General features: G+C 38.5%; 1 protein-coding gene across 2 annotated transcripts in view; it reads left to right on the top strand.

The window, feature by feature from the left end:
- Positions 1–24,623, top strand: part of LOC110202752 (ras-related protein Rab-3C) — a 352,324-nt gene that overhangs the window by 180,553 nt on the left and 147,148 nt on the right. For both annotated transcript variants that reach the window (XM_078153192.1, XM_078153191.1), the window contains exon 3: positions 21,136–21,254. In XM_078153192.1, coding sequence (XP_078009318.1) covers positions 21,136–21,254 — 119 coding nt within the window. The remainder of the gene's footprint in view (positions 1–21,135; positions 21,255–24,623) is intronic.

The raw sequence follows: 24,623 nt of genomic DNA, 5'->3' as shown, positions 1-24,623 counted from the left end.
ACTAGCTTCCCCCTTTGTAAGGACTGCAGCAGCCCCTCCCCCCCCAAAAGGGGTGAAGATCTAGTCCTGTGAGTCACTCAGTCAAAGAAAGGCCTGCAGTAGTGGCTGAAAGCCCCTTATTTTCTCTGCCCTAGAGTCTGACTCTCACCTAGCTGTCAATTCACCAGCATGAATTAACACCAGTCCTTGAACGTTCATACCAGGTTCAGGCACCCTGCTCTCTCCTTCCAATGTCTGGTCCTGCTTGATCTAGATAAGAAACCTAGTAAACCTAAAGGGCTTTCTTTACCTGTTTGAGTGACTACTTCCAGCTGGGGCATCAGTGGAATCTAAGTCATTTGCATCTTCCTTAAATACTCTACTGATTGTGAAAATTTCCTCTAAATAAAGCTGGCTTGCTTTGCTTTCTCTCTGCTGACTCCCAAATTAAGCTGTTCTGTTTTGTGGTGATCCCCCTTCCATGTACTCACCTTGAAACCCCAAATCTCACCCTCACTGAATTAAGATACTCTTCCTTTCAAAGATGATCTCTCTAGCCACTCCCTCATCCTCTCCCTTCTGATGGAAACTTCTATTTTAAACTGGACTTCAGGAAATAATGGTAAGAAAAAAAAATGATGATAGCTTTTGCCTCTCAGTGTTAACCACATAGACATAGGCGTCCCCCAGCCAAACTGCTAATTCTTTTATTTTATAGAGGGAGTCTCCTGTTCTGAGAAATTGAGGGGTGGAGGGAGAGAGACGAGAGGAGAGGAGAGGAGAGGAGAGGAGAGGAGAGGAGAGGAGAGGAGAGGAGAGGAGAGGAGAGGAGAGGAGAGGAGAGGAGAGGAGAGAGAGAGAGGAGAGAGAGGAGAGGAGAGGAGAGGAGAGGAGAGGAGAGGAAGAAGAAGGAAGAAGGAAGGAAGGAAGGAAAGGAAGGAAGGAAGGAAGAAGGAAGGAAGGAAGGAAGGAAGGAAGGAAGGAAGGAAGGAAGGAAGGAATGGGGTCATAATTCTTGTTCTCTAGCTCCAAGTCCCAAGTCATTAAACATCTATGGCAAAAAAAAGTATACTACTGTTGTAAAATCTATTTCTTCCTTCTTCTATGCATTCCTGTATTGTCTCTCTTGGTTGCATCTGCACAATGGCACATACATAGCAATGCAAAAGTTAATGGTGTTTATCATAATAACCATCTTCAAAGACCAGTAATTTATTTGTTGTTCAGTCACTTTCAATCATATCTGATTCATTATGACCCTGTTCAGGGTTTTCTTGGCAAAGACACTGTAATGATTTGCCATTTTCTTCTCCAGTTCATTTTACAGTGAAGAAACTGAGTCAAACAGGATTAAATGACTTGCCCAGGGTCACACAGCTAGTAAGTTTCTGAGGCCAAATTTGAACTCCCAAAGATGAGCCCTCTTGACTCTAGGCCTAGCACTGCATCACCTAACTACCCCCAAAAAACAAGAAAGCAAAAAGGTAAATAAACTCTAAGAACAGGCCCACCCTCTCAGAAGAGAAACAGAGAAAAAGGGGAAGACAAAAAAAGGTAAAGATCACTATCTTGGATGTATCTTCTGGATTCAGCAAAGCAAGATCTGGCCAAACATGCCTTGTGACTTTTGGGTCTGGTGACCATGTTGTTGCAGCCCCTCTCTTGTCTCTGTGACAACTGCTGTCCAGGCATCTGCTCTTGCAGCTCCACATAGCTGCCCCCATCCCAGTTCTGCTGCCTCTACCTGCAGATGCCACTGCCACCACTTTCCTCTTGGTCTTAGTATACCTAGCTGGGGTTCTGTTCCCCTCAAATCCCTTAAGATGGGAGTGGCTAGTCTGTCATTTCAAGCTCTGCCTCAGTCAGTCACAGGGTCAGGACAACCCATTTCAGAGATAAAGAATAGAAACACTGGGTGATTTCTGCACTGCCCAGCAGGCATTCACCTCCAGCAACATCCTTGGTAACATCAAGGAGTGCTACATAAATTATGGAAATTGAGAGATGGAAGAAATATAAAAGGTCCTGTAGTCCAGCCCACATGTAAATCGTGCATCCTATGTATAACCTCACTGGTGAGTGGTCTTCTAGCCTTCACATGACAGGAACCTTGCTATGACTGGAACCTCACTACTTCTAAGGCCCTCATTCTTATGCTAGACATCCATAATGTTTAGGAAGTTTTTTTCCCCTTATGTTGAGCCTAAATCTGCCCTCCTGTAGCTATCACCCATTGCCCCTACTTCTGTCCCCCAGATTTAAAAGAAAACAAGCATAAGCTCTCTTCTACCTGATGACTTTTCAAGTCCTTCAGCCTTTCCTAGGCAGGGTTCTTTTCTGATGCAATGGAGTACTGAAGTCTGAATACTAGAAGAAACAGTTGCTTTACTGAGCCAGGATAGTTTTTAAGTATCATTATGAGGAAACATAGTGAGAGTACTCATGTAATACCTCACCCTCTTGCTCTAAAGACCAAGAAAAAAATTAAATAGGTACCTATTAAGCTTTATTAAATGATTATATATTAAACATACATAGTGAGTATCAGGAAACATAGTGAGTTGTAGTCAAAAGACCAGCTTATCGACTCCTCAATCTGGTTAACCATTAAGGTGCTAAAAGAGTCATTCTGGTCTGACAAGCCCTAGGACAGTAACTAAAACAGTTCCTATAAGCTCCTCTGGAGGCCCCTCCTCATGGGATGATTGCTTACCTAGACACTTGCACCTCAATCCCATCCATGTCATCCACTTGAGGGAATCTCCTTGTTAGGCTGAGCTGTTCTGGATCTGGGCTATAGCCTAACTCTTCAAATACTATACAGCTTAAGATCACATTGGGTTTTTTGACTTCCAAATCACACTTTCTGAGTCATGTTAAGTACTAAAATCCCAACCTCTTTGTCACGTGAACCGTTTTCTAGTCATCTCTTTCTTGCAGTATTTGTAGTTCATGGAGGGGAGGGACACGGAAGGGAAACTGTTACAAATAAATGTAAATTGTAAAGCACTATATACAAGCTATTAGTATTATTGGTAGTATTACTTCAATACTTCAAATGTCTATGATTTCACCCAATATATACTCCCAATACTGATGCAGCTCACAAATTCTAGTGCTGTAAATGGCTCTCTTAGTTCCTATGACCAAAAAGTTAATCACCTAGAAGGCATCTCTGATGATTAATGTTTCTAAACTAAACTAGGCTAATCCTTAAGCAACAGATAACATGGTTTGGTACTGGATTAAATTTGATAGAGCCTGCCAGAGATTACACTCTACTAATATAACCTTCAAGAATACAGGTTCACCTCTATGTCATAATGAGGTATTTATGTAGAACTTTTTTGGAGAATTATTAGTTATTGTGGAGTTTTGTCACATTAAATTTAATTATGAAAATGTTCATTTAACCACATAGATATTAAATGCTTAGTCAGCAATTATTTATTAATCACTTCTCTGTAGAAGTTATGCTAACATATGTATAACCTATATCAAATTGCTTGCCTTCTCAATGAGGCGTGAGGTGAGAAAGGGAAGGAGAGAATTTAGAACTCAAAAAAAAACTTTTTTAAAGAATGTCAAATTGTTTTTGTATGTAATTGGGAAAAATAACTATTAAATAAAACTTTAAAAAAGAAAGCTTAAAAAAAGAAATTGTGCTAACAAATGGAAATGCAAACATTTGCTTAAAGACCTCTAATGAGAAGGAAATCACTATTTCCCAAGGTAATGCATTCCTTTTTTGGCAGTTCTAATTGTTAGTAAGTTTTTCTTTATGTCAAATGGAAATCTATGCTAGCAGTTTATACCAGCTGATCCCAATTTTGCCTTCTGGGACTAAACAGAAAATAATCTATTCTCTCTTCACTATGACAGTCCTTCAAATACTTAAAAACAGCTATAATATCCTTCACTTCATGCCACCTGCAAATGTAAAAAGCATGGTATTATTTCATCATAGTTATGGATAGAAAAATTGAACAAAGTAGAGATATGGACAAATCCCTGAGTCAGTATACTAGAGACCTCCCTCCAAGCTGATGCTGCATAACACTACTCACATCTGGTAGGTTAACCATTTCCAAATCCACCTAACTGTACTATCATGCAGATCTCATTCTTCCACCCAGCACACAGGAAAATTGAAAGAGGCTTTATCATATACCTTAAATCTAGGCATACTGTGTTCATGGAATGCTCTCCTTCTTTACTGGCCCAGTGACTTCATCAAAAAAAAAAAAAAGAAACATGCTCAGTCTCGAGATGACATATTATTAGTATATCCATACTGATTCACAAGGTTGATATCTTCCATTACCAAGTGTGGACAAACTATTTCTTTAAGAGTCAAACTTGGCCCAACATTTTATGCATCATTCTTTTCCTCCTTTTTGAAAATTGAGGCAATGTTTCTTCATCTATATAGCATGTTGGAGGAGCAGAGGTGGAAATCAGTATTTATATAGCATTTACTGTGTGCCACGCAATATGCTAGGTACTTTTAACAGATATTATCTAATTTGATCCTCACAACAGCCCTGTGAGGAAACTGAGACAGAGGTTAAGTAACTTGCCCAGAGTTGCACAGCTGCTAAGTATCTGAGGCCACATTTTAAGCTCATGAAAATGACTCTTCTTGACTCCAGGCCTGGCACTCTATCCACTGCACCACCTAGCTGTCCCTATCTTATAGATGTAGAAATGAAGGTGAAGTGATTTGCTCAAGGTCATACCACTCACCAGTGACAAAGGCAGAATTTGAATGTAGGTCTTCTGTCTCCAAATTCAACACCCTTACCACTGTATAATACTAAGCATCTAACCTCATCCTTCAAAAACAGTGAGTGCAGGTTAGCACTCATATCCACAAGTTCTTTCTGGTGGCAAATCATTGATGGCAACTGAGTACTGCCCAACTATCCTTCCTCCTCTTGGCTTCCAGTTCCCAACCCTCTTACTTTTATCCTTCCTACTTTGAGGAGTTCTTTCTTTCACATAGTTTCATGATACAAAACAGTAATTAACTGATTTTGCCTTCTCCTGACACTTATTAGAACCTTCCCATTTTCTCCAAGAAATGATATTCTACTTTTCTGGATCTTGCTCAACAACAACAATTTTTTTTTCTTTCTTAAGTCCCTTTGGTTGTCTTAGGACTTATTACAAGCCTCAGATCATAGGGGATTTTGGGCTTCTTAACATTATTATTATAAATCCTAACCACTTTTCCTCTTTGTTCTCAGTTATCAGCCCTCACTTTCCTGTATGTATGTATATGTGTGTATATGTAAATGTATATAGGCATACATATACATATATGCATACACATACATGTATGTATGTATGTATGTATGTATGTATGTATGTATGTATGTATGTATATCTCCATGGCATAAATAAAAGAATACTGACCTTGAGTCCAGGACATGGATTTGAGTCCTGGCTTGGACTCCTTATTGTTTGTTACCTTGGGCAAGTCACTTAACTCCTCTGAACTTCTGTTTCCTTATTTGTAAAATGGAGTTAATATTACCTTAATTGCATGGTTCACAGGGTTGTTTCAAGTAAGTGCTTTTTTTTTTTGCGTCTTAAAGTACCATGTAAATGTAAGCTGTCAGTGCAGGTGCTTTGAAAATCTGACTTCTTCGTTGAGTTTCCTTATGCCTTTCTTTCTTCTTTTCTTTTGAAATGGATGAAAGGAAGCAGATGAGGGGTTGGGATGGAGGGCTGATGAGCAGTGACTGACACAGGGGCTGGCAAAGGCTGCTTTTCTACTCTCCACATACATTCCGGTCTGGGAATAATTGGATGTTATGAATCTGGCAATAGCGGCTCGCATAGAAATTTTGGAATAGAAATTTCACTCTTTGGGCTCTTCATTGCTTCTCTACTTCTTGGATGCTTGGGTGTTTGAGGGAGTGCTTGGCATGACTCCCTGGAGAAATGAGATGATGGTCCAAAATGAATTTGTACTGAGATAAATGAGCATTTGAAAGAGATAGCAAATTATCTGCAGCAATAAGACATATTCTGATGCAGATTTTGATCTAGTAAATAAAATGAAAGCTCAGACACTCAATCACTGTATAACACAATGTGTCTTCAAAGCTTAGCTGTTTCACTTTATATACTCAAATAGCATTATATACATACATATATATAATGTATGCTAGTGTATGTATAGATGTGTATATAGTATATATGTATTCCTTTTTAAATTTAAATTCTATACCCTGATTCCATCACTGCTCTCTCAGTATGTGGGTAGCATGGCATTCATGTAGCCAGTTATTAATCCAAAAAACAGTCTATGAGTTAGGTGCTATTAAACCCATTTTATAGATGAGGAAGCTAAGGTCAAAGAGATTAAGCAGCTTCTCCAAGGTCATGCAGTAAGTCTCTAAGGCTTAATTCAAACCTAGGTATTATTGATTCTGGATCCAGAACTTTGCCTGCTATGTAGCTGATGAAATCATCATGAGAGGATTCCATAGTAGAGCATGAGTCCCTTGATATACTCAGTACAATAACAGAACAACCACAGGACTCAGAAAGATTGAGAAGACACAGACTTGAGGACTGTCTCTGTCCCTAACTAGCTGGGGGTAATTTTGAATAAGCCATTTAGCCTCCATGTTGGTCTCATATGGAAAATGAAGATAATAATACTTGCACTACCCACCTCCACTGAGGTGTTGCAGTAAAAAGACTTTATAAATTTAAGTGGAAGTTATGGAGTTGGCAGCAGGGAGAGACAAGGTTGACTGGACCTGTGATTCACCAGTGGAAGGCTCTCACTCATGAGAAACTTCCTCAATTAATGGAGATTTACAAATACACTGGGCATCCTGGGACACTGAGAGGTTAAGCAATTGACTCATGATCACACATGCATAGACAATATTTATCAGAGGTATATTTGAACTTCTAACTCCAAGGCTATTTCTCTACCCACTAAGCCAACTACCTCAAAGTTACTATGATTGAGGATCAAAAATGACATGAAAAATATTAAGGTATTTTGAACAGCCTAAAGTTTAATATAAATCTATGCCAATATGGGGATTACTCATTTTTCCTCTAATTTTGAGGGATTGGATAGAAATGATCCTGAGACATGTCTCTATACTGCTCTTATTCTTTTGCATTTAATGTCTTATGGACAGGTGGATAAAATAACTATTTTTTTAAACTGAATTCTTATTATTATCTGAACAGTAAAACAAAGGTATGACATTAAGTCCTAGGCGATAAAGAGTAACTCATCATTGATTTGGAGATTTCTTGTTATTATTATTTATTAAAATGTTTTAAACAATATTAATAATAAAATCTACTATTATTATTACACTAAAACACATTAAAACAGAATTTATTTGTATTTTATCTTTATTCTGTGATGTGATGAAGGGCAAAATTAGTTATTAACATCTCTTCATAGACACCCTGATGGAGCCTGAATCTTTTCCTCAGTTATTGGAGTTGCAATTTATTGCCAAATATTTTTAAATTTTCAGATAGCAATATGGGTACACATGAGTCAAGAAGATTAATCAGAAACAAATAAAGATTAATCATTCTCTAAAACCAAGGTTGTTGTGAGGGAAAGGATTTAAGGAACCTTTATTGTTTTAGTGAAAGTGTATTATACTTTGGAGCAGATGGAGACATGCTTTCTAGTCTAATATACTTAGGTCAAGTGAATTGAGAGTGTATTCATTTTGGTTTGTAAATATTGTTCACATATGACTGTATTTTATTTTAAAGAGAATATGCACAAGTATATAAACAAACATGTACACACAGTTATTAGATGTTTCAAAGTATAATAGGTGGTAATGGAGTAATTGTTTAAAGACTCTGCCCTATAAAATCTATATATCATTTCTCTGCTCTTACAGAGAGAGAGAGAGAGAGAGAGAGAGAGAGAGAGAGAGAGAGAGAGAGAGAGAGAGAGAGAGAGAGAGAGAGAGGATGAATCACCATGGTAACACTGCCATGGAATAGTAGGTCAAGTTTTATCATTTTGCCTCAGTATTATTTTATTAGATTTTGCTTAGATATGGACACCATTGTAAAACATAAGGTTCGGCATTTCAAAGCTTATCATCAGGACAAGAGAATCTGATCAATAGACTGCTGATCAAGGGGAAAGATACAGCACAATAGGCAGTGATCTCATCGAAATTGACTAAGAGACATTTAGAGGCAGGTTTATTAGTGCTATCTGTTAAAATCTGGGTTTGGTTTACAGATGCCGACATGATTAAAGGTGTAAATGAATTCAGACTGCCTGTTTACCTAGGATGAGTAGAAAAGAGTGGTTTATAAATTTTATTATCCAAGGGGATTAACTGCAGTAAGGATATTTGTTCACGCTGAGGAAGGATTTTCTTGACTTTCTATCTGAAGCAAAGAAACCGTGTGTCAAGAGAAAGTGGAATACAAATAAGGGTCTCATTTTTGCTTTGCTGTTTTTATAAAACCAAACAAAATTTGAAAGCCTTTTAATGCCACGTGTGCAATGAATTAGGGAAATATATAGTACCAACAGGGGATAGAATATTCAAGAAAGGTGAGATGTATCATTATCAGTAGGTCATTTTTTCATTTTCTTTTACAGAATGCATCACTGTAAATTTCACATGATCCTGACTTTGGATTTTCCTGTCAGAATATCTGGTGTACCAGGAGATAAAACTTATGAAACTGTTCTTGTGTGTTCTATTAGTAGCCTTAAGCTATGAAGTGATGCCATTATATACTGTTTCTGAAGAGAGATAGAACATACTTTGTTACAAGTGGGTCTGGCTTATTTTTCTCTCCATCCTATTTGATCAAATAAGTGATTAGAAACATCAGTGCTGCATTTTGGCAGGTTTAAATGTACTTAAGTGGAGCACAGCAACAAATTAACATGATTATCTTTCACAAAGATAGGCAGCCTGCCACAATGGATAGAAAGTTGGCTGCTGATTCAGAAAGTCCTGTATTCAATACGAATTGACACATACTATCAATATGAACATTGACGAGTCCCTTAAACCTCTCAGAGCCCCAGGCTACTCTTTAGGACTTTAAGTTATGGTACATTGCTGATTTGCATCAGTGGAGGGAGTTTCCACAATGGGAATTCCCTCCCATGAATTCATAGGTCCAGACCCTTTCTTCCCTCATTACCACCCCATGGGGCATATGGGGTATTCAAGGAGGACTAGCACCTCTGGTGTGAGGTCTTGCCGAGCCTTTGCAGGGCTGCTTTTCCACCTTTGGGGTCCATCTGTCACCCAACTCTCACTTATGGCTCCTACAAGCTGTAGCATCCACAGTGGCCACACCCTGGTAAACCATCTCAGTAGAGGGGCTAAACCAGGTTGAGGGTAACTATCAGGCCTCAAACCCATTGGTGAGTTAGAGACATGTCTACCCCAAGCATGTGAAGACTTCTTTTAGCAGAATGGGCAGATGAGAACAATTTGTTCCAACAGCCATGAAGGTGGATGAAGCAGGTGCTGTGGAGGTCTTAGAGTTTGGTCAGACACCAAAGAGGCCAAGGTCATGCACTGCATCCTGGGCCATCTCCAGTCATTCTGACTTTCGTCTTGTCACTGGACTTTGATGACTCTGGAAGAGAGTGAGGCCAACAAGTCTGCACAATTCTGCCTCACTAAAATCCAGTCCACCTATGAATCAAGACATCACCCATGATGTCATTAGTCCTTTTCAAAACTGAAAGATGAACAAAAGCACCCCATAAAAATATCTTTCACAAAATTAAACTGAGATTGAGGGGTTTTATTCAGTGTCCATGCATCACTGTCTCTGAAGTAATAAAAGGGTGTAGGAGTGGAAGTGAAATCTATATTATATACTCTCGGATTTCCAATTTACACCCATTTAGAGAACTGAGTTGAGTAAGATCTTTTCTTCTCATGGATTCACCTTCCTCCCATTTCTCAGTAGCTCCATTGTCTAGTCTATAGCTTCACTGATTCTAACTTGCACAGTAGAGATATAGGTAGTTCATACCAATCAAGCATTCCAGATAATAGAATGTTACAAATATACATACTATATATTGATACCAATTTTCATAGAACTAGAATAAAATACAATGTACTTAACCATATATATATATATATACATATATATACATATATATACATATATATACATATATATATATGTGTATATACCAAATTTATTTCAACCTGTCTTTGATGTTTCAGAAGACATTTCAGGCAAAACTCATCAAAGCATCAAGAAGGCAGATTTCCATCTGTTAGAATGCCAAATGAGCCTAAATTTACATCCATTTCAATGAAAACCTATCACCTAACTTGCTTTGCATTCCTTATTTCCTAATGTTCCCAGCCCCAATTTCAATTACCTCTGTCTCATCAGTTATTAAATATTTGTTTTACTTATTTTATTTGGTTTAATTCTATGACCCTAGTTGGTCACACAATCTCTATGGAGCCAATTTTCTCCAGCTACAAAATACCTGCCCTTAATATTCAGCAGTTCTATTTGTCTGTCTGTATATCTGTCTCTCTAGAATAGAATGTGAACCAAAGTCAATTGTACTTTATAGCAATGATGTTCTGAACCATTCCTAGAATACTCAAAAGGCAGACAGACACTTAGTAAATGCATTTTGATAATAATGACATTCATCCTCACCTGTTTGATTCCTTTCCTGGTCTAGCTAATGCCACAATGCAGAGAGCCAGAGGCTGCTCCCATTAACCTAAGGCCAAGTACATTATTCTGTGTATCTTGGATGCAATTTCATCACTGAAGATTTTCCCTTTATAACCCATGAAAGAGTTCCAGGATGCAATGTGTTCATTTGAAACAAACAAAAATAAAAACATACATTGATGATGATGGTGGTGATAGTAGTGGTAACTAATTGTTACTTTAAGCTTTACAAGTTGCCTTATCCATGCTTTACCCATTATTATTATCCCCAATTATACAGATGAGGAAACTGAACCCAAGAAAGGTTATATGACCTGCCCAGGATCACACAGCTAGTAAATTTCTGAGGCAAGTCAGATCTTGCTGACTCTAAGTTCAGTACTGTGTCTACTATTCCATATAGCAACAAAAGAAGTCAATATTGCTTATCAAACTCTCAGTATTTGCCACACTGTTGTTCATCATATAATGAATATGTGCTAGCTCATTGTTTTTTCTTCTTTTTAAAAATATCTATTTTTAGTTTTCAACATTTACTTTTATAAGATTTTGAGTTCTAAATTTTCCCCTTTTCTACCTTCCCTCCTCCCCAAAACAGCAACAAATTTGATAGAGGCTACACGTGTGCAATAATATTAAACATATTTCCACGTCAGTCATATTGTGAAAGAAGAAGCAGAATAAAAGGGAAAAACGACAAGAAAAAAAAAGAGAAAATAGTATGCTTCGATTTGTATTCAGACTCCATAGTTCATTCTCTGGATGTAGTTAGCATTTTCCATCATGAGTCTTTTGGAATTGTCTTAGATTATTGCATTGCTGAGAAGTCTAACTCACTCCTCTAGAACCAGGCCAGCTAGGATTCTAAGGTCCCTGAGTGATTTTGAGATACCTCTTCTCTAATGTCATTGGCTTGAGTCACCTGTTAGCCACCAGTGAGTAGTGTTCCAGTTCAATTTAATCACTTAACATCCATTTGACTTTACAAAAATATATTTCCTTCAAAGATATGAGCAGGAACAAAAAGCATAAATATGTCTGTCCATTGCCTCAGGCTACTTTCCCCTACCTTATATTGGTCTGGAGAGATTGAGCTCAAAGTTATCTCAGTTCCTGAATGGCATTGTTCTCACCAAGTTCACATCCATGTGGCATTACTGCCAAAAGAGTCCTTGTCTCTGGGTTTAGTCCCAAAGGCTACTCCTCACTCCTCAGGGCATTGATATTTGGCTTAATGCAAAATCTGACATGAATTCCAATTCCTAGATTCCTGCAGGCTTGTCCTGACCTTTCACAACCCATGATTTGAGAGGCTCCAGATTAATCCCATTCACCTAAAATTAAGGAGAACAAATGGCAAGGCAAAAGACTGAAGCCAATTTTCATGGGGCCAGATATTAGCTTTGGTGGGGAGAAGTCCCAAGCCCTCTCCCCTTACAGCATTGTCTCTCATTGATTGCAGTATGCAAAGGAGTCAAACCATGATTAAGCAGCCAAAGAGAAAATGACTGAGTGAGCCTCTGATCAGTTGTGCCCTTTTGAAGGCACCCCCAGGTTCAGCTATGCAGTCAAAGAGACTGCCATCTACCATTTGGTTAGCTGGTTGGAACTCATTGTAGAATGTCTCCACATGCTCCAATGTCTCTCCAAAGCATTTCCAACATACATCATCACCACTTTCTAGCTAGTAAACTCTTTAGCCTCCTTTATTCAGTAAGTAGTATGAGAGATTCTTTATATGTATATCAGATTCCTGAATATATTAGTTGATAAATATTCTTTAACAAATTCTTGTCTGTTCTGTATAATCCTACAAAGTGAATGTTTTCTCTAAAACACATTTGTTGGGAATTTGATCATTTAAAACAGTGGAAATAATTTTTTTCTTATTCAAAGGAGAAAGAAATGGAAGATGTTTCTGGCATAACAAGTACATTTTCACCTTTTGATTGATTTTTCCCCTTGGCTTCTTGGGCTACCATGGTGGTTTTCATATACTGGAAGAACACAGGGTAGAAAATCTAAGGAACAGTCAAATGTCAGAATTCATTTGAAGAGAAGGAAATTTGGGATCTCAAACTTTTGGTAAGACTGCCTGCACAACGAGAGAAGGGCCATTTCAGCAGCCCAGGCACTATCGTGGGCTGCTCATGGGGAATCACAGGAGTGGCACTTGACATTATAAAAAGGGTTTTTGATCCAAATAGACATCCATCATTACCTCTGAATGAGGAGTGAAATGAAGTGTTGACTTGATTTTCATTTCTTCCACCATCATGGGAGAAAATATTAATGATATTAGAAAAGAGAAAACTGCTTTTTAAAAATATGCAAAAAACAAGAACATCACTAACTTCACCAACTGTGCATCACCTCAGTGTATTTGTTTCTTTTTTCTTTTTCTATTTTTTTTATATGTTAACTCCACCAGCTAAACTGTAACGACTTGAGGGCAAGGATTATCTAGCTTTTTTTGTACTTGTATGCCATGTGTTTGGCACATAGTAAATGCTTAATAGATGCATTTTTTAAATTTATATTCATTCACTCTTTTGTTCATGTATATTAGAAAGTAAAAATATTGGCTCCCTCTCTGGATTTTCATCTCCACACCTTTTTCCACTATAATATAGCTTCTCCATGGGGACTTCAGAAAACCTTCAGATTGAATTCTTGTGTAGACTCTCAAGTCAAAAGCTGTGGTAGAGAATCTGCCACCTGTTGTGTGGCTTCAACTTGGAAAAACCTCTGGGTTTGTTCTTTTTTTCTTTTCAGCTCTTTGAGTCCCAATTATTTTTCCCCATTTTGGAAAGGACTGGGCTGCTCAGCCTGGTGTTTTGAAACGGCTCCCAGAAATGCTTCAGTCATGACCACAATGGGGCTTGATTGTCAGTTCCTTCTCAGATTCATGCCAGCAGGATGCACATTCAACAATTTTGGAGTCCTCTCTTTTCTGTCTGTTTGTAATTAGACATCCTTCACTGTAATGTGGCTTTTGGAAAAGCTACATTACACCCGTTGAGGAGTGGCTGGTTTCAAAGTAGCCCACTGAATGCAAATATGGGGAGAGGGAAAAAAAGAGTGATACAGGGAAAGGCCAATGGGGAGGGCAAAAGAAGGAGAAGGAAAAACAAGAGGCAGCCTGGTATATGGCAGAGAGGGCAAGCCTCATATTAGGAAGCCCTAGGACTAAGTTTTATCTCTGATATCTACTGACTATATGACCGTGGATGTCTTTTAACTTCCAAGTACCCCAGACCACTCTCTATCTAAGATTATAAAATTACAGAAAAGTTGCCAATCTGCATTGATAGTTTTTTTTAAATCCACATGAGGAGGCTGCTTTGTTAATATCACAATCCAGACCAAAAATGAAATAAAATAAAATATACTACTAAGGAAAGACAGTGAGGTAAGAACAGAAAGATTATTGGTCTGGGCATCAGGAAACGAGTTCTAGCTCTAGTGCTGCTGCTATATGACCTAAGCTAAGTCACTTAGACTCCTTTGGACTCAAGTTATTCATCTGTTAAATCAAGGGGCTTGAGTTGAATTAAGATGATGAATTAGAGTTGCGACCTATCAATCATCAAGCATTTATAAAGCACCTACTATGTGTCAACTGCACTAGATGCTAGAGAAACAAAGGCAAAAATGAAATACACCCTGCACTCATGGAGCCTATATTCTACAGGGGATCACAGTGTGTGTGTGTGTGTGTGTGTATGTGTGTGTGTGTGTGTGTATAGATGTGCATATATATGTGTGTGTATGTGCATATACTCCTAGTGTATATACATGTGTGTATGTGTACTCACATATGTGTATATAGATGCACTGCTGTACATAATGTATATACACTCCTACATGGTACAGTTAGCATGTGGGATTGACCTTAGAGAAAGACCTGCCTAAAACACTTAATCTCTGTGTAAACCTGGTCAAATCATTTAACTGTTCTCAGCTACAGTTTATCCCTCTGTAAAGTGGACTTCATAATAGTACCTACCTCACAGGATTGTTGTGAGGATCCAGTGAGATAAAATATGGAAAGCACTTTGCATATCTTTATTGAAGATATATAAGTATAAATACTTATTATGATGATGATTATCATCATTATGTAAATATATACAAAAAAAATACAAGTGATATGCAAAAAAAGGATGTGGAGAGGAATCAGGAAAGATGTCATGTTTGAGACATAAACAAGCTGTTTGAGTTAAGCTTTGATGGAAGCAAGGGCTTCCGAGAAGTGAAGGTAAAGAGGGAATTCATACCAGGCACAGGGGACAGCCTGCTCAAAGGCAACATCACAGAAGGAATAGCATATGTGAAGAACAGAAGGTAGGTGAGTTTACCACCAACAGTGTATAGAAGGGAATAATGTGCAAGAAGCCTGGAAATGTAGGCTGAAGCTAGGTTGTGAGGTCTTTAAATGCCAACCAGAGCATTGATCCTTGAGGCAATAGGAGGGGGAGTGATATGGTCAGACCTGTGCCTGAGGAACTCCAATTTGACAGCTGTGTGGAAGATAGATTGGAATAGAGAGAGACTTGAGGAAGGGAGACCAATTATGAAGTCATTGCAATTGTCCAAGTGAGAGGTGAGGAGGGCTTGAACTAGGCCAGTGGTCATGTGAGTAGATAGAATGAAATGTATTCAAGAAATGTGTAGATAAAGTTGACAAGACTTGGCAATTACTGGATATGTGTGAGGGAGGGTAAGAAGTTTATGATGACTCTGAGGTTGTAAAACTGAGTGACTGGGAATATGGTGGCACCCTCAATAGATACAGGTGTGGATTTGAGGGGAAAGATGAAGAATTTTGAGGTGGTAATGTTGATTTTGAGATACCCATGAGAATCTTATTTCAAATATCCAATAGTTAGAACTGGAGCTCAGGAGAGATTTCAGCATATAGAGATCTGGGAATTATCTATATAGAGATTATAATTTTTAGCCAATAGAAATTGATTAAGGTTACCAAGAGAGAGTGTATATGGAGGTTTAAAAAGAAGTTCCAGGAATTGGGCAAAATCCACAGTTATGGGGCCAGAGTATGGAAAACAGTCCAGCAAAGGAGACTGAAAAAGAGCAATTTGGTAGGAGAAGCAAAAAAGAGTGGTAGTAAAATGAAAACCCAGAGAAAAGAGAAAATCTAGGAAGAGAGAGTAGTCAGCAATGTTAAACAGTGCAGAGAAGTCAAGAAAGCTGAAGGTTAAGGAAGTGATCATTAGATTTGCAATTAAGAGATCAGAAATCATTAATAACTTTAGAGAGATGACTTTCAGTTCAATGGTATGGTCAGAAGCCTCATTTCAAGGGGTTGAAAAATATGTGAGATCTGGGAGGCTAAAGGAAAAGGGATCAATTGGATGATGTAGGTAAAAATACTAAGTGGAGGCAGAATGTGTAGACAATTAAAAAGGAGGAGAGGTATAGGATGATAGCTTGAGGAGATGGAAGGATCAAAGAAGGGTTTCTTTAAGGATGAGAGAGGCCTGGATGTTTGTAGGAATCAGTCCAAGGAGTTAGGAGGGAATGGGATCAAGGGTACAAGTAGAGGGGTTGGCTTTGGAGATGAGGAAGGTCATCAGAAACTAGAGTAAAGGAGAAGAGATGGGATATGATGCCAAATGATCTTGAGATGTAAAGAAAGAGAGAAGAAAGAGCTCAGCGTGGGTGAGCTCGATTTTCTTAGTGAAATATAATGTGAAGTCCTCTGCTAAGAAAGTATAATCAGGGGACGATATAGGAGTGCTGAGGAGAAAAGAGAAGGCTGGAAGTCCTGGAGTAATGGCTGTTAGAAGGGTAATAGAAAATCTGTTAGGGATGAGTAAAATAATTACCTTACTATAGGGCCCAACTGAGATTAAGTAACACAAATTTGTAGTAGATTCAGTCAGCGTAGCTAAGTGACTTTTTCCAGCACTGAATAGGAGCAGGGGAGTCAATTGATGGGGATCATCCAAGGTTAGAGTTTGGTAAGGTGGAAATGGCAACTGGATAAGGGGGCAAGGGGTTGCATAGTAGAGGAATACATAAGGCTGAATTGTTTAGCTGCATAGTCAAGATTGGAAGGAAGGAAACAAGTATTATTAAATACCTACTACGCATCTGGCATTCTGTTAAGCACTTTACAAACGTTGTCTTATTTGATCCTCATAACAACCCTGTGAGGTAGGAACTATTACGATCCACATTTTACAGCTAAGAACACTGAGACAGACTGAGGTTAAATGATTTGACTAGGATCAAGCAGCTAGTAAGTATCTGAGGCCAAATTTGGATTCCGGTCTTCTTGACTCGAAGCCTAGCATTCCAGCCACTGCACCACCTAGCTGCCTCTTGTTGGCAGGGGCAGGGAGGGCAGTAAAGCCAGAGCAAGAGTAAAGTCTTTGTACAGTACTGAAGGTGGGGAAGACTAAAAGGTCCTGGTGAGAACAAAGGATGGATTTAGAGGTTGTGAGGTCCGGAAAATGATGGAATGATAAGATTTATGGTTGATAAATTTTTTTTTGAATTCTTGATCATTGAAGTTGATCTTTTGTGGGTGATGATGAGCTCCAAGATCAGACTGATTCTGTATGTGGCTGAGGTGGAATGAAAAAGTACATTAGGAGAATTGATAAGATTGAGGAAGGGGAAGAGTAGAGTGTTTAAGGAAATGTCACCTCTTTTACTTTGTTGGAGTCCTCCAGTCTAAGAGAGATCAAAAGGGGAAAAAAAACAACTCCAAAGTATAGTCCCTTAAGTAAACTAGTTTTATTGTTGTTGCTACTGTTATTGTGGTGTTAAAACTTGCTAACCAGGGAGTATTGACAGTATCTGCAAACAAACTCAACTCAGTTTTTTCTATGAGGCTTCTTTTATGCACAAAAGCACCAAAATCAAGAGAACTGTGTGCTCTGATTGGCTGCACTACAAGGTTCAGGAACACACAGGCACACTGACAAACAAATTCACAGTTAAGAAATATCCATTTTTTTTTAAAAAAAGATATGAATGATACACGGTACAGGCAATTGTAGAAAAATGGTTGAGTTTAGAAAAATACATATTTTCACTCCACGTTACAGTATCCTATTTTCATCAGACATTTACCACTAACCAAAAGCTAACTATAGTCTGATATACATATTGGAGGAAATGGCAGCATTCTCAGCATTTTTCTACAATTAATTGCAGCTAATAAGACATTGGCACAAAAAAAAAGATGTGGTATACAGTACTGAAGCAAAAAAATATCTCTTGAAATAGGACAAAGGGTATCAGATGCTTCCTCTGCTACATAATTTTATACACTGGACTTTCTCAACAAACTACAGCAGTCTTATGTTTATTTGGAACCAAGACTGAGTTACTTAGGTTCATAAGAAAACCCAATTTCAAGGGGTTAGGGTAGAAAGGAATCCCATGATTCCCACACTGAATTCCTTGCCACAGGAGGAAGAGTGGCCTGGGGATTGGTAGATAATAGCCTCTAGGACAGGCCTAGGGTGAGCTGTGTATATAAAATGATCTGTAAAGGAGAGATTGCTGAGGGGTGGCAGCAGAGGGAGGTCCACAAATGTCAATGGGGGGCAAGGATGTGGCACCTTCTTCTGTGACCAGTGTATCCAGGGACATGTGAGAAGGTTCAACCTGTTTACTGAAAAGGGTGGCAAGATCTCCATGATTCCTAGAAGATGAAAGGAGAATATCATTTAGAATAGGGCTGGACAATTATGGTATACAAACACAAGGGTACATTATTATCCTATGAGAAATAACAAAAGTATAGATTCAGAGAAACCCAGGAGGATTTATACAAGCTGATATAGAATCAAGTGAGTAGAACCAGGAGAACAATTGTTATAAAGACTACAAGACTTTAAAGCAAAACAACTGTGAAAGACTTTTAAAAGTAAGGGACCTTATACCACATCACACCTATCAGAATGGCCAATGTGACAAAACAGGAAAATGATAAATGCTGGAGAAGATGTGGGAAAATTGGAACACTAATGCACTGTTGGTGGAGTTGTGAACTGATCCAACCATTCTGAAGAGAAATTTGGAACTATGCCCAAAGGGCTATAAAAAATGTGCATACCCTTTGACCCAGCACTAGCACTTTTAGGGTTGAATCCTAAAGAGATCATACAAATGGGGAAAAGACCCACATGTACAAAAATATTTATAGCAGCTCTTTTTTGTGGTGGCAAAGAATTGGAAATTGAGGGGATGCCCATCAATTGGGTAATGGCTGAACAAGTTGTGGTATGCGAATGTAATGGAATACTATAAGAAATGTTGAACAGTCAGACCAGAAAAACCTGGAAAAAACCTTGTATGGACTGAGGCTGAAGTACGCAGAACCAGGGGAACATTTTACACAGTAACAGCCACGTTGTGCGATGACTAATATTGATAGACTTAACCCTTCTCAGCAATGCAAGGATCTAAGATATCTCCAAAGGTCTCATGATGTAAAATGCTATCCACATCCAGAGAAAGAACTAGGGAGTTTGAATGCAGGTCGAAGCATACTATTTGCTCTTTTTTTTTTTCTGTTTTGTTTCTTCTTTCTTGTGGTTCCTCCTATTGGTTCTAATTCTTCCTCACAACATGATTAATGTGAAAATGTTTCATAGGAATGTATATGTAGAGCCTATATCAGATTACATGCTGTCTTGGGGAGGGAGACAAGCAGGGAGGGGGAGAAAATTTGAAACTCAAAAATTTATGGAAGTGATTATTAATAACTAAAAATAAATTAATTTTAAAAAGAGTAAAGGATCTTAAAGGTTGCTTAGTCCATCTTGAATTTTTTTTAAATTACAAATGAAGGAACAGAGACCAAAAGAAAGAATATGATTTGCCTGAGATCACACAGATAATAATAGGTGGGATTTTAACCCGAGTTCTCCATCTTCATATCTAATATTATTTCCACTCTGTCATTTTGGTTTTAGTTGAGTTCAAAATAGGTATGAGTCACAGCCAACTGAAGACTATTCAGAAATGAAGATAAAATATTCCAGAAATTACAATGAAAATTAGTGGAGAAAAATGGTTCAGTTTGGAAAAATTCATATTTTCACATCACATTTCAGGATCCTATTCTTTGTCAGACACTCACCACTGACCACAAGCTAACTATAGTGCTAATGTAGTGTACTGTTAGGGGAATAGGTAGAATTCTTAGCGACTCCCTTGCAAATTACCTCTCCATTAACTAATGCGTGACCATTTGGACACATGTTTGAATTCTTCTCTGGTAAGGCAAACAGTTTTAAGTTAATGAGGAGATTTGATATAAACATCGCCAGCTAATACCATCACTGCCAATATACAGAAAACATTTTCTACTTCATGGTAACTAATAGAAGGTGATACTAGTGAACACATATTTGGGTAACAGAATGAGAGGTGTTGGGATGTAATGGAGAGAAGGCCAGTGCTGGCATTAGGATGGCTTATGTTCAAGCCTTACCTCTGACATATACTAGCTATGTGCCCTTGGACAAGTTTCTTAACCTCTCAGTGCCCCAGGCAACTCTCAAAGACTAGTAAGTCAACAGCATTTTAACAAGCTCCTGTTATATGCTAGGCAATTTGCTAAGCACTAAGGATGCAAAAAAAAAAAAGATTGTCCCTGCCCTCAAGGAGTTTATAGTCTAATAGGGGAGATGACAGAGAACCACTATGTGCAAACAAGATACATACAAGATCAGTTGGAGATGATTCGGGACATTAACATTAAGGGGGATCGTCAAAAGCTTCTCGGAGAAGGTGAGATTTCGATCTGTGACTTGCAGGAAGCCAGGAAAACCGGGAGGCAGAGAGGAGAAGGAAGATAATTCCAGGCATTGGGGGCAGTCAGGGAAAATGCACCGTCAGGAGATGGACACCTTATTGGAGAAACAGCCAGGAGGCCAATGTCACTGGATTGTAGAGCATGTGGGGGTGAATAAGGTTTGAGAAGACTGGAAAAGTAGGAGGGAGCCAAGTTAGGAAGTTATTAAATGCCAAAGGAATTTGCAGACTCAGATTTGCTCTGCACACATTGGGAAAGAGTTTCCTATAGTAATGATATAACAGGTATGTTTCAGAATGAATGAATGAATGAATGATTAGATGATAGATAGGTGTAGAAGAAAGAAAGAAAAAGGAAGGAAGGAAGGAAGAAAGGAAGGAAGGAAGGAAGCGTGTAAGTGTATTCTGGCTGTTTAAAGCTAGTTCATCAATGAGGGCCCTTTATCAACAGAAAGGATTATTTTGGGCTATGATAACACCAAAGTGTGGTAATCATTAGAAAGAGACAAGAGCCATTGTCACACTCCCTGAAGGATGTTTCAGAAGCTACGGGAGGGTTGTTTCCCATATCATTCATTACTTTTCCCTAAATGTTTTGCCATATGATTTAAAGGTTTGCTAACATTTTGTTTTGTTTTCTAGGACACAGCAGGTCAAGAGAGATATAGGACAATTACTACAGCTTATTATCGGGGTGCCATGGGCTTTATTCTAATGTATGACATCACCAATGAAGAATCCTTCAATGCTGTGCAAGATTGGTAAGTAAGACCCAAGTGCCTGTTGGTGAAAAATTGTTTTGGGTTTTCCTTTGAAGCTTCTCTATCCTTTTCTTCCCCAAAGAAATAGTATTTTCTACCTTCCTTATTTATTGCATATTGGGGTCACTCTTGCATGACAACCTCTTTACATGTCTACTAAGTAGATATCCAAGATTTTTTTCTAAAAATCAGTGCCAAGTTGTGATCTTAACCATCCTCTAGTCGAGTTTTATTATGAGCTGAATTGTGTTATCTTTCCAAGTCTTGTCACCTATTATACTGTTTGACAACCCATCGCTCTTCATTCCCTTTAAAAAAAAATTGGATGTGCTTGTGTGTTTTCCCATAGATGGTGAGTGATTGCTTCCTCCTAGAAATTCTTCAGTAGATTTGCAATAGTGAATTCTTTAAAGTGGACAGGCATGGATCCAGTGCAATAGGGAAAGGTAGAACTAGAGAGAAAGCACTGTCATTTGGAAAGAGTCTTGGCTAAGGAATCAGAGGAGCTGGGTTCAAGTCCTGACTGTGACACTTAATATCTAGGTGATCTTGGGCATGCCACTCAACCTTGCTGGGCCTCAGTTTCCTCTTCTGTAAAATAAGAGGATGGAACTAGATGACCTCCAAGGTCTCTCCCAGCCCTAGATCTCTGAGCCTTTTCTCATTCATATCTGTATTTTGACATTCAAAAGAAAAAATCTCTATAAGAGATTGCTTTGATCAATTCAATAAACATTTATTAAGTCCCTACTTTATGTCAGGCACTGTAGTAAGCACTGAGAATACACAAAGAAGCAAAAGATAGTCTCTTGTCCTCAAGGAGCTTGTAATCTAATGGACAAGACAACATGAAAACAGATAGATACAAAGCAAGTATACACAGGATAAACAGGAAATAATTAAGAGAGGGAAGGCACTGGAATTAAGAGGGATTGGGAAAGGCTTTCTGTGGGAGGTTGTATTTTAATTAGGTTCAGGAATAGGGGAATATCACCATGATTTTAGTTTGCCTCATCCAGTTCTGGTGTCCTCTGTCCTAGGAGGAAAGCATCACATGAGGAAACATTTCAAGAGCTGAGTGCAGGGAGCCAGATTAGGGGCCCTAATTCATTGTTATCCCTCTTAGTAGCTGGGAATCCAGCCAGAGCTATGGGGTTCTTCATGGCCAACATGTTTGAAGACAGGTGTGCTCCATCCCAACATGGAAACATGAAACTCTCTCTGTAGTGATAGAATAGCATTGATTGCCATTTGGCGAAGATTGTTGCTTCATGCTCCCAGTCTCCTTCCTAGTTCAGAAATAGGTGGTCATAGGTGATTTCTAATATGGAAAAAATTAACAACTACTTGAAGGAAAGGGGGAAAATCATCAAAACACATTTGACTAATAGCCATTAAATGAGGCACTTGTTTCATATTAACATCCAAAATAATGTTTGCATATAAATAAGATGTAGAGTTGGAAGAGATCTCAGAGGCCATCTACTAAAACTCCTTCATTTTACAGATGAGGAAACTGAGGCTCATGTAAATTAAGTAACATGTACAAGGTTGTACAACTAGTAACTTTCCAAAGAGGGACTTGAATCCATGTCCTCAATCCTCTTTCTATTGAATATAAACACCTCAAGGGGAATTTGCCAGGAAAACTAGAGCTTGTCTCAGATTTCCCTCTAATTTTATTTCCTTGCTGCTAGCATTTTCATATTAGATTTTATTATTGAAGTCACATCTAGGATATATAAATTTGTCCCTGGGAGACTCCTGGAACCACCTCAGGTCTATCAATCAATTATCACTTATGTTGGGACCTATTGTTGGCCAATCAGTGAGAGCCAGAGTGATTTGGAGTTAAGGCATGGTCCTTAAGAAAGCAATCTAGCCTGTGAACCCCAAGAAATGTTGCACTTATGTTAGGCATTTCAACTACAAATACAAAGAAGGGAATAATTCCTACTCTCAGGAAGCCTAAATTCTATTGTTATGAGTCTTTTCATCAAGGCTTCTCCAGTTGCCACAGAAAATTTTCTCCCCATCTCAGTCAGAATTCCAGTTGTACTCCTTGACCATAATACCATATAAGATACAGTGAGAAAAGTGCTGGAATGTGAGTTATAGGACATTCAAGTCTTCTAGACATGCCACAGCTTGTTATCTGTGTAATCTTGAATAAGTTATTTAACTCTCTGGGCCACAATTTTCATCTGTAAAATAAAATAAAGCAGTAGGACTAAAAGACCTTCCATCTCCAGTGACCTTCTAGCTTGAACTACCTGGCATATTTCCTAGTATATGTGCTAAGGCTTCTGGCTCCCTCCCACTTCCCCATAGCTCTCAATTATTTCAATATCCACATCACCATGAAAAAATGGATAATTATAGTTTCTTGAAATAGACACTTTCTAGAACTCTCGTGCAGAGATGTAATGCTACCAGACAGGAAGGATCTGGATGGGTGTCAGGCACCCTTCATGCAGGGCCACACACACTGCCAAAATGACTCAGACCCCATGGCCACTCTTGCCCTGCTGACTCAAGGCAAACTACTTTACTGCTATGCATGCATTAAAGACGAGTTTGATTGACTCACCTCTAGAATGGTCCTAGAACAGATATCTCCTGTTCAGCTCATTAAAACTTAGGAGACAACGAACATAAAAGCTGACCTGGAAACTGGAAGTCTGTATGCTTGGTTCTAGCTCAAAAAAAATAGTTTTAAATGTGACACCTAGTACAGAGGCATTAATCTTCCAGTTTGTGAAGTCGTGGGGGTAATCTGGGAGTTAGTAGAAATTTTTACGGATATGCTTCAGGACAATAGAATTTTATGAAAGAAAAGAATTTTATAAAGGAAAGAATTTTATAAGGAGCAACCTTTAAAAAAAATTCAGTACAATAGTTGGGAACTTCGATGTCATCTAGTCCAACCTAGATCTGAGTTCAAATCCTACCCCTGACATCTATCTATAGGTAATCCGTCAAGCCTAACACCCTCATATTAGAGATGAGGAAATTGAAATACAGGGGTGTTAAATGACTCTATACAGATATAGATATATAGGTATGGATATGGATATGGGTATCAGGGTGTATAGATGGGGGCAGGTAGGAGACATAGTAGATGGAGTGCCAGGCCTGGAGTCAGGAAGAATCATCTTCCTGAGTTCTAATCTGGCCTCAGATAAACTTACTAGTTGTGTGACCCTGGATAGGTCTATTAACCCTGTTTGCTTCAATCTTCTCATCTGTAAAATGAGCAGGAGAAGGAAATGGCAAACCACTCCAGTATCTTTGCCAAGAAAATCCCATATGGGTTCACAAGAGTTGGGTATGACTGTTAACAACAAGAACAACGTGGGTATAGATATA

The sequence above is a fragment of the Phascolarctos cinereus genome, unplaced genomic scaffold (assembly GCF_003287225.1).
Source record: "Phascolarctos cinereus isolate Bilbo 61053 unplaced genomic scaffold, phaCin_HiC Scaffold_4;HRSCAF=312, whole genome shotgun sequence".
In the NCBI taxonomy this organism is placed as follows: Eukaryota; Metazoa; Chordata; class Mammalia; order Diprotodontia; family Phascolarctidae; genus Phascolarctos; species Phascolarctos cinereus.
This window is presented reverse-complemented; position numbering and strand designations above follow the sequence as displayed.